Here is an 11270-nt window from a genome sequence, read left to right as displayed (position 1 = left end):
AAGTCTTGGAGTTTGCTCTTCTCGTCAAGTGCCATAGCAATCTTGAGAGCTTCCTCTTGAGTCTACTAACCCTCGAAGGGTCTGGGGGAGCCGGTTTGGGTTCTCAAAGTTCGGAAGGGAGAGGGATTCCCCCCAACCGGAAGGGTGGGGCCGCACCCCTAGAAAAGCTGCCAGAACTTGACACACCGCCCAAGGGCGGAGGGCCGGAGAATTAGAGGAGGTGGCCGCCCGCGCCCCAGCCCCACCTCGGGGACGGCCCCGCCTCCATCACACCGCTGCCCCGCCCTGTCTCTGATACAGCTCCGCCTCTGAAACCACCCCGCTTACGTCACGGCCCCGCCTCTGAGACCGCCTCGCCTTCAGGACTGTCCTGTCTTAGATACAGCCCTGCCTCTGGGATCACACCGCCTCCAGGAAGGCCCTACCACACCTCCAACACCTCTGCGACCTCCTGCCTCCGGGATGGCCCTACCCCCATATGCTGCCCAGTCCCGCCCCACCCCGCCTCACATGTAGGCCCGCCTCTGCGATCGCCCCGCCTCTGGGAGCACCTCGCCTCCAGGACCGCCCCGCCTCCGGGACTGCTCCGCCCCCGACGCTGTCCCTCCCCGCCTCCCATGCAGCCCCGCCTCTGCGAGCGCCCCGCCTCCGAGACCGCCCCGCTGCTGGGTGAAGAGCCAGCCAGTCTCCAGGGACTTCGACCACCTAGGCGTGAGTTTTCTTATCCTAGCGCGTTCGGGGGTTGGAAATGGTGGCCTAAGCAGAGGCATGCAGGGTGCCATTCCCAGCAGTCACGGTGTCCATTCCCTCCTTAGGTCTAGGGTATTTGTTTCATTTCGCCTTTTTTTAGTCTGTTGCTATTCTCTGTCTGAAAACATACTTCTCTCTGTTCTTTGAATCCCGAATTTGACAAAGATATACGTGGCGTGTGAGTTCGCGCGCGCAAGCACATTTAGTTACAGAGTGGTGGGGTCCGCATTCTGGGACATATTACTCATCCAAGGGTTTTGTTTGTTTTTTCCTGTCAGATTAGGAAGTCCCATAAATGTAAAACTCCCCTTGTCTTCTGAGAGAGAGGTAGTTTACACGAACTCGGGCTTCCTGATCTCTCTCTGCTGCCTTTTTCCTACACCCTGAATCTGAGATTACGCCCCCCACAGGCCCGATGCTCCAGCTCCGGGTGAATTGTGTTAATGAATTCACCTTCCTGGGAGCCGTATTAAGAAAAAAAGTGGTAGATGGTAAAGGAATTGAGGAAGGAGAAGGAATGCTACGGGCAATGGGCAATACAGAGCATACTCAGGGATGCCGAGTCGACTAGAGATTTTGTGGAAGAAATTAGCAGGAAAAAAGTTTAGTATCTGCAGTAAAAAACAAGGGAGACACTCAGCAAATTTTACCTTTTACAGGAAGTGGTTGAAATATGGGGAGCTAAAAGCACATTGGCTTAGTCTAGACACGATTGCTAACTAAAGAGACTGATGTTTGAGGGAGATAGTGAGGGAAGGCTAACAGAATGATGTGGCTGATGCTGACTATGCATGGAAACAAGAGGGAAGGGGAGAGGTCGGTGTTACTCAAGGGATTGGGATCCGTCTTAGTTTAGATTCTTCCTGCAGATGTTGTTTTGGGAGGTGAGCCTAGAACATCTGGAGTAAGGGAGTAGAAAGAATGAGGTAAGGAACGAGAGAAAGCCGAGAAAAGGATGTGGCTGAATTGTCTGCAGTTCACTGGCATACCTGGAGTTTGGTTCCTTGTGGGACTCTGAAAAACTCTACAGACTAGGCCTCAGGACAGCCACTGGGCATTTTTCCTTACTCCCTCTGCCACTAGGTGAAGCTCACCCAGAACGTCAACTCACTGGCTCATCAGGGCTGCACTGCACAGCTGCGGAGGTGAGACGCAGCTGAGTCCTCAGGGAAGTCTCTCACAGCAGGCTCCTCTCAGGGCACCCAGCATATCTGCTACATTGCCCTTGGCACCTGGGGAAACCAGAAAGGGCAGCCAAGGCACAGGCATTCATGTTTACACACTGCTCACTGTGCGTGTGACAACTCTGGAGAAGGCATTTTTATATGTACTCTTTTTGTTGGGAGTTGAAACCAGTAGACCTGGTTGGATTACTTGTCTGAGCTAGAATGTTCAACTGAGGCAGTGTGAGAATCAAAAGCAAAAGTGAGTGGACATTGAAAATAAAACTGGAGCAGCACAGACAGCTGCAGGGGGATGAATGTTCCTATGGGCCCTCCAGACTCCGTTATTAAGCAGGCCAGGCTTTCCTCCCATTCCCCTTGAAGCCCCTTTCTCAGTGTCCCTTATCACTTTTAGTCTTCAAAAACAATCCTCCAAGAGCCATATTATTCTTTCTATAGCTGAGGCTTAAGTCATTTGTCCAAAAGGAGCTGTTTTGAAAGGAGCTCAGTCTTAGGGACATGGAATTTTAAAAGCCCTCTAGACACTGCAGGATGCTATCCAAAGAGAGGTGGGGAGGATTTCCCCATTAGGGAATTTTCAACTCATATGGTGGAAATTCAGTTTCTGACAGGTCATGCGACCATTTTGTCCAAAGAAATCTAACACTAAGTCTTCTCACAATGTCAACTTAACTGTCACCTTTATCTACCAAGCCCTGCAGGATCTGGCCTTCCCCTCACCCCGCTGTGAGTACTGTTCCTACCTGTGCCTTGCACTATGCCAACTTGGCCCTTCTCTTGTGCTCCCCACCCCCACCCCCAGCATTTTGGGCTTCAGCTTCAATGTCACTTTCTCATAAAGGCCTTTTCTCTCCCCAAAAGTAGTCATCCAATCATTCCATATCACATCATTGGTTCATTTTTCTCAAGCAATTAATGGTTACATTTTATTTATCTGTGCATTTTCCTATTTATTCATTATCCTTCTAAAATATTTGAATCACAAAAGTGGAAACCTTTTTTGTTTTATTTTTTGCTGAATACCCAATGTTAAAAGAGTGCTTGGTTCATGGTAAGGAGCCCAGTAAAATTTATTTGTTGTTTTTTCACTCATTCCTTCATCTGTTCTGATCAACCTGAATGTTTACTTTCCCTTGCAGCAGCTGATAGAACCATGGCAACAACCCCTGATACTGCTTTTGAGGCCCTCATGGATGGAGTGACAAGCTGGGATGTCCCCAAAGGTCCCATCCCCAGCGAACTCCTTCTTATTGGAGAGGCTGCCTTCCCAGTGATGGTGAATGACAAGGGCCAGGTGCTCATTGCTGCATCTTCCTATGGCAAAGGCCGGCTGGTGATCTTACCCCATGAGGGCTACCTGGTACATGCTGGCTTGGCTCCATTTCTTCTTAATGCTGTGGGCTGGCTGCGCCCCTCCCCAGGAACTCCCATTAGAGTCCACACATCCCTGGCATCACTAGTGAACATCCTGCAGAACTCCGGGGTTGAGGCCCACATTGCACCAGAACCAGGAGAGGGCCTGGGGGTTTACTGCACGAATGCCTATGATAATAACATGACTGCCACGCTGATCCAGTTTGTGAAACATGGAGGGGGCTTGCTCATCGGGGGCCAAGCCTGGTATTGGGCCAGCAAGCATGGCCGTGACAAGGTGCTGTCCGTGTTCCCTGGGAACCAGGTGACAAGTGTGGCTGGGGTGTACTTCACTGACATCTGTGGAGACAGAGGCCGGTTCAAGGTCTCTAAGAAAGTGCCCAAGATTCCACTCCATGTCAGGTGAGTGTCTGTTCCCCATTAGGGAGTTGATGCTCTCTTCAACACACTTCCATTTCAGTTCAGATGATTTTCCATTCAGTTTTGAAACTGTCACAAATCAAAAGCAGGATAATAAAATGTACCCAGATACAAGAGGAACTGAGTCCTCACTGCCACTCCTTCCCTGAAAGTTTCTGGACCCAAGGATAAAATTATTTGGAGATGCAAGGCGAAAGGAAAATGGAGATCCAATTCATGCAGTTAATGTGGCCTTTATTCCACCTAGAAGACAGGTAGGGGTAAGACTCCTGACTAGGGAGAAATCTACACGTGGGCAATGGCATACAGGGATTTAAAGGGTTAGGGCCGCCAGGATTGGTGACATTCCTATTTCCTGGGTGGGCCATTTCCTGAACCTGACCCTGCCTGGATGGGGCAAGTTTATTTGGGCAGGTACCTGATTCTATCACTCCTTATGGCCAAAGCAATAATCAGCTGAATAGAAAAGCTTTTCTCCCTCACCATGTTATCTCCATGTTCCTGGAATACAAATCTTAAATAAATGAAGGAACATGTTTTTATGAGCACCTTCCAGTGGTCAGGCCCTGTCATGTTCTAAAAGAGATCAAAGAAGATAAATCATGCTGTCCTGAGGCTTATATTCCAGGATAGAATTAGGCAGTTATATCAGGCATTGATAAGAGCTCAGAGGGAAAACAAAGCAAGAATTAGGGTTAGGGTACAGGTTAGGGTATGGTTAGCATAAGAACAAAGAAGGGAGGGGAGGTTATTTTATTTAAAGTCTTCAGGGAAGTCCTATCCATCAGACTGAGTTAGATTTGTCAGGATTTTTAGATGTTTCAAACAGAAGGAATTTAGTACAGGGAATTGACTAATGCAGATGATGGAAGAGTTGAGAAGCCACACAGGGAGCAGTGGATAACTGAGAGATTAGCAACATAGGACTGAAAGAGGGAGGTATTACTGGAATACAGGTGCTGTGGCTGCCTGGTCAAAGCTGGAGCCATCCTGGTCTGTTTAGCAGAAGCTGGGAACACTGGTAGAAGGTCGGTCTGGTGGGAGCCAGAGTCTCAGAGACGATACCATGGTTACTAGGACACTATCTGGAGATAGAAGCACAGACTTTGGCTCCTTCGTCCTTCCTTCCCCACTTCAGTCTTGTACCTCTGCCTCTCAGTCCTGGTAGACTGAGCCACCAGTATGCAAGGGGGAAGGCAGCCTGGGAAATTTAGTTCCCTAAAACACAGAGGATGACCAAGAAAAGTGGCAGAGGAGTGAGTGAAAATAAGCAAATGACCGGTGTGGGAGGCTTCTCTGGTAGGTGACATTTAGAGACCTGAAGAAAGTGAGGGAATGAGCCAAGTATGCATTTACGAAAGAGGAGCAAGGATGAAAACCTGGAACAGAAGCCCACTTGGTATGATGCAGGAGCATCAAGGAAGCCGGAGTGACACGAGCAGAGTGAATGAGAGCTGGGGTCATCTATACCAAATCTATGCATAGTGAGATGGAAAAGCATTTTGGATTCTGTACAAAGAATGGATAAGGTATGGCTTCTACAAGAAACCTTCTGATTGATGGTAGAGAATAGACTGTAGGAGGCAAAGGTTGAAGCAAGAGAGTGAAAAGGAAGTCACCAAAATAGGCTAGATGAGAGGTGATGGTGACTGGATGAGGGTGATAGCAATGGTGCTCCTGAGAAGCTCCTGAGAAGAGATTTGATTATGGACACATGTCAAAGATAAGACACAATAGGGGAGGCACCTGTGGCTCAAAGGAGTAAGGCACTGACCCCATATGCCAAAGGTGGTGGGTTCAAACCCAGCCCCGGTTATAACTGCAAAAAAAAAAAAAAAAAGATAGACACAACAGGCTTGGCTGATGGCCTGAATATGAAGCAAGCCTGAGAAAGAGGATTTAGGATTTTTGTTCTGAAATACTTACAGATATGTGATACCATTTGTGGAGCTGTGAATGATTATGAGAAGAAGGTAGATTAGAGGAAATCAGGAATTTAATTTTGGATATTTGGGGTTTGAGATATTAGTGACTAATTGCATGTGGCCACATGTATCAGATGCATCACTGTAGTGGATAACAATGTGGGGATTGATTTTTCTTATGTAGCGTGAAGCCCATGTAAGTAGTCCAGGCCTATAACAGTCACTCAAAAACATTCCATGGTCACTGTTTTTCTGTTTCTCCCTCGCTCCATCATCCCTGCCCCCATCATGTGCTGTATTTATCCTATTGGTATAAGATGGCCATTGCTACTTCAGATACTATAACTACACCCAGACAGTGATAAGCTGGGATGGATATACCTGAGTCTGCCCCTTCTAATTTAGAAAATTATATTTTCTGGGGCGGCGCCTGTGGCTCAAAGTGGTAGGGCGCCAGTCCCATATGCCGAAGGTGGCAGGTTCAAACCCAGCCCCGGCCAAAACCCACAAAAAAAAAAAAAAAAAAAAAAAGAAAATTGTATTTTCTGGAAGCCCTAATCATTAGATTTCCATTGATATTTTAGTGGCTAAGCCTAGATCATATGGCCAACCCTAGATGCCAGGGGTCTGAGGGGCCAGATATTTTTACATGGGTACTGGCATCTCTGCAGAAGTCAAGATTCTGTTACAAGGAAGAAAGGGCATACAAATGCTAGTGAGTAGTTGGCAGTGCCCCGGACCCTTAGCCCCAAGCCCTGAGCCTCTTGGAAGTCCTAATTTTCTGGAAGGGTAAGAAAGATGATTTGCATATTCAGAGACATTAGGGTGGATGTGTGTGTGTGTGGGGTTGGACTTGTTTTTGGTTCTAGTATTAAGGAACAAACAACTTAAATCATGTCAGTGTAATCTCTCTTAATTGCCCCAAGAGACTTTCCTCTCCAGAAAACTAAACCTGTTTTTCTACATCTATACCTATATTCTCCATCACTGAATCTGGAGCTTTAAAAAAATTTTTAATTATGGAAAATTTTAAACATATACAAAAACAGAGAGAGTAGTACAATGAACCCCCATGCAGCCTTTGCCCAACCCAGTTAGTGTCAACTCCTGGTCATCTCATCGATGGCCCAACCCCTTCCCACCCAAGATTATTTTGAAGCAACTAGCAAGCACCGCATTATTTCATCTGTAATATTTTAAATATAGGGTATATCTCTAAAGATAGGAACTCCTTTGAAATCACAAGGAACCATTATAACACCTAAAAGAATAATTACTCAATGTCACTATTTCTGTGATTGTCTTATAGTATTTTTCAAAATTTGTTAGCATAGTATTTAAATAAAGCCCAAATATTTTGATTTCTTCATATGACTTTTATATCTCTTGTGGGATATGAGGTACCTTTCCAACTCTTTGTCTTGCAGTTTTGTTGTTGTTGAAGGCACCAGGTACTCTGTACTCAACAGCGCAGTACTATGTGCTGATTCCATCCACATCGTGTCATCGTGTCATAATCCTTTTTTTCTCTATATTTCCTATAAATTAAAAGTTAAATCTGGATTTTATATCAAGATTGACAAACTAAAGCCTGTAGGCTAGCCGCCTTTTTTTGTAAATAAAGTTTTATTGGAACACAGCCACTCACATTCATTTACAAATTGTGCGTAGCCGCTTTCAAGATGGTGGCAAAGCTGAATAATTCCAGGAGACACCAAATGGCCTACAAACCTAAAATGTTTGTCTGATTATTTAAGAAATGGGAGGCCAAGATGGGAGGATCCCTTGAGCTCAGGAGTTGGAAATCAGCCCGAGTAAGAGTAAGACCCTTTCTCTACTAAAAATAGAAAAACTAGTGGAGTATTATGGCATGTACCTGTAGTCCCCAGAAGAGGCTGGGGCAAAAAGATCACCTAAGCCCAAGAGATTGAAGTTGCTATGAGCTATGATGGTGCCACAGCACTCTACCCAGGGTGACAGAGTGAGGCTCTGTCTCAAAAAAAAAAAAAAAAAAAGAAAAAGAAAAAAGATTCCCAACTCCTGATCTAGAGCCTTTATGGGTAATAGTTTGTATTTCTATTAGATAGAACATAATGTCTGATTTTTCTTTTTTGCTATGGTGTTACAATCATTAATCACTGCTTAGCCCTAGATCCATTAATTCATTAGTGGTTAATAAAATGATGGCTTCAAAATTCTAGTATTCCCTTTATTATTTAGAATAGTTCTATAAAACAAATTTCTATTCATCAACGATTTACTTACCTTGTGGTATAGTTTTTATAGGAAAGGCAAGATAAATGCTTATTTATTCTTGTCTTCCATTTTTAGACCAGTTTTAAAAATATTGAGTCATTCCCCTTGTGTCTTCCAAAGGTCAACAGCGTGTTTAAATTTTTTATCGTTTTTTTAGTATCATTATTATAAGAAATTAATTCAGGGATTGAAACACAAAGTGTTTCCTTTATTATTTTTATTGATGCTGAAATTATCCCCTGCTTGGCCATTGTGAGCCAATTCAAGTTGAGTCCTGAATCTTTTAGACCCAACCTTAAGAAGATTCCTTGCTTTTTAGTATAATAAGAGGTTTTTGTCTTGTTTTCTTCATTTCCTGCTCCCGGCCAAGGATCAGACATTTCTCTAAGAAGCCCTGTTATTTTCTTAGTGGGAAATTGAGTTTAGAAACTCCAGTCCAGAGTTAGAGGTGCACATTGCTTTTAAGTTTATCATTGTTTCTAGGTTTTCTGGCTAGGCAAAAAGAAATAGCTCTTTTTTGAAAGTAAGTCCATCAAGAGTTAATACTGATACTTCAAATTTAAATTTGGGGATACGGGGTTTTTATTTAATTTCAACACTCTTATATGTGTGTCTCCTTTTTTCCTGCAAGGAAAAAAAAATCTCAGTTCTGTAAGACACCAGCATAATAACTGTTTAATTTTTCCTATGATATGCATACAACATTTTCAAAATACACATGGCAATGCTACAGCCAGCAATATGATGAGTTTATTTTTTATTTTTTTGTCCTGATAATAATTTGTTATATTAAGTCACACTACTATCCTTCAGAGTCACTCAGAATAGTTCCCCCTTTGTGGTTATACCCCTAAACAGATGAACATGTCAATTCATTTGGTTATTTTACCTTTTATTTGTGGAATTGCTTTTGTAATTCAATTTTGTTTATAATTATGTAAAGTTCACCCAGCACCATTTGTTAAATAGGGAATCAATCCCCCAGCTGACTGTGCTGATCAGTGTATAATACAAATTTGAGCATTTCCTGCAGGACAGGTCTGGACTTGATAAATTCCTTCAGCGTTTGCTTGTCTGAGAAAGTCTTTATTTCTCCCTCGTGTAAGAAACTCAGTTTTGCAGGAAATCTAGGCTGGCCATTATTCTTTTTGTGAAGACTGAAAATGGGGCCCTAGTCCCTTCTGGGTTGTAAGGTCTTATTTAAGAAGTCTGCAATTAGTCTGATGGGTTTTCCTTTGAAAGTTACCTAATACTTTTTTGCCTTACAGTTAGTAGGAGTTCCTCTTTCATATTAATTTTGACTAATGTGCTGACTATATGTCATAGTGATTGCCTCTTGGCAATGAATCTCCCAGAAGTCCATTATGCTTCTACTTCCTGAATGTCCAGATTTCTAACAAGACCTGAGAAATTTCCTTAAGTATTCCCTGAAATAGGTTTTCCAGCCCTAGTGTCTTTTCTTTCTCACTCTCAGTGATGCCTATAATTCTTATATTAGTCCTCTTTACATAATTTCATATTTCTTGTAGGCTTTGTTGTTTCTTTTATTTTTCTGTTTTTTTTCCTTTGACTGACTTGTTTCATTCAAAGGTGTTGTCTTCTGTCTCTGAGGTTCTTTTCCTGCCTGATCTAGCCTATTATTAAGGGTTTTCACTGTGCTTTAGATTCCCTTGATTGACTTTTTCATTTCTAGAAACTCTGCTTGATTTTTTTTTAATTCAATTTTTTTAGTGAATTTTTTGTTGATTTCCTGCATTGTTTTAGTGGTGTCTTCATGTTTGGTTTCTGTTTTCTTTTGTATTTTATTGAGCTTCCTAACAATCCATATTTGAAATTCTTTATCCGTCATTTCAATGTTCTCATTTTGGTTGGTTTCCATTGGTACAGTCATTGTTTTCTTTTGAGTGTTGTCCTTTCCCTCTGATTTTTTATGTATATAATATGTAAATATGCTGTAACAAATTATAAATTTAAAAATAGAAATATGAGACAGGCAGAAATAACAGGGTGGAAAGAGAATAACACTCATGCCTGCAAGAAAAATGTGGTCCAGTGAATTGAAGCAGATTTCCTGAGAATAAAATAAATGAAATCAAATAAAATGGGACAGAGTTGGGGGTGGGGAGAGGGGATTTCAGAATAAAGAGAAATTAAAAACCAAACAACTCAAGTGAAATAAGTAAATAGCCACAAAGAAATAGAATAAACAAGGCCTATATCCATCAGTGTATAGCCAGGAAAACAAACCACTTTTGCATTGGAATGTAGGGAACATTACACACAGAGTTGACTGCATAGACGGTGGAAGAACAAATGGACCTATCAGGAGATGGTGGAACAACCCAGAAATAAGCTAGAACATATTTTTATCATCTCTAAGCTGGGGAACAAAGGGAGAAAATGATGTATCCAGATCCAGAAGCCTGAGTCAGCTGGCTGAAACTAAAGACAACATTCTGAAACATACCTAACTCCTTTTCCTTCCTGAAATACCCTGCATCAAGTGCAGGTAGCCACGGACAATCCTGAACTAGTGTGGTCAGTATGTTGAGCAGGGACATCTCTGAACAATTGTGGTCAGTATGTAGCAGCATATGACCTTCATCTCCGGGGAATACATGTCTTCTGCTGATACTGGACGAAGTTCAATTAAGTTTCAAACTTTCCTTAAACAGTCCCTTGGCCTTTTATTCTCTTTCCCTTCTCAACTAAAGCATTGTTTTAATGACTCCAATCTTGTAATGGAATTTATCATCTGTCTTCTTAGCCATAGTGGTATGTTCAACAATTATTCTGTCTTGTGGTGAAGGAATATCTTGTTTAAGCACTTCTCAGTTTTATTTTACTTTCCTATTCACCTGCAAATTCAAACAAAATTAAATGTAAATATTTTTCATTAAAAATTTAGATGTTGGGACCTCACTTATTATGCATAATGCAAGGGTACATGTCAAATCTATTAAGAGGAGAGTATAAATGTATTAACACAATAATTAACTAAGAGAGGTGAAGGCCATGTTAACCAGTTTGATGTAAGCTTTCCAAATTGTATATAAAATCAGCACATTGTACCCCATTAATGCATTAATGTACACAGTTATGATTTAATAAAAAATTAAGAAGGAAAAAAAGAAAAGTGAAGCTTGAAAAAAATATTAGAAGTGAAGTCTCCATCTTCTTATGTCTGCATAGTATTCAATGGTATACATATATCACAATTTGTTAATCCATTCATTGGGTCAGTGGGCACTTGGGCTGCTTCCATGACTTGACAGTTGTGAATTGGGCTACAATAAATATTCTAGTGCAAATGGCTTTGTTGTAAAATGATTCATCTGTGGAATTGCAGGTTCGAATGGCA

At 42.4% G+C, this 11270-nt stretch overlaps 1 protein-coding gene across 6 annotated transcripts in view; it reads left to right on the top strand.

Moving 5' to 3' along the window:
• The first annotated feature begins 635 nt into the window (after positions 1 to 635).
• Positions 636 to 11270, top strand: part of LOC128560148 (TRPM8 channel-associated factor 2-like) — a 68484-nt gene continuing 57849 nt past the window's right edge. For 4 of the 6 annotated variants that reach the window (XR_008372893.1, XM_053553677.1, XM_053553675.1 and 1 more), the window contains exons 1-2: positions 663 to 711; positions 3074 to 3710. Coding sequence is in view for 4 of the 6 variants with exons in the window: in XM_053553677.1 (XP_053409652.1) it covers positions 3088 to 3710 (623 nt within the window). In the remaining 2 variants the exon portion in view is untranslated. Of the gene's footprint in view, positions 712 to 3073; positions 3711 to 11270 lie in introns of all 6 variants that reach the window. The other 2 variants (XM_053553676.1, XM_053553679.1) reach the window with 2 other exon arrangements.

Source organism: Nycticebus coucang, chromosome 11 (genome assembly GCF_027406575.1).
Source record: "Nycticebus coucang isolate mNycCou1 chromosome 11, mNycCou1.pri, whole genome shotgun sequence".
Lineage (NCBI taxonomy): Eukaryota > Metazoa > Chordata > Mammalia > Primates > Lorisidae > Nycticebus > Nycticebus coucang.
The sequence above is the reverse complement of the archived record's forward strand: the minus strand, read 5'-3'. Positions and strand labels throughout refer to the sequence as shown.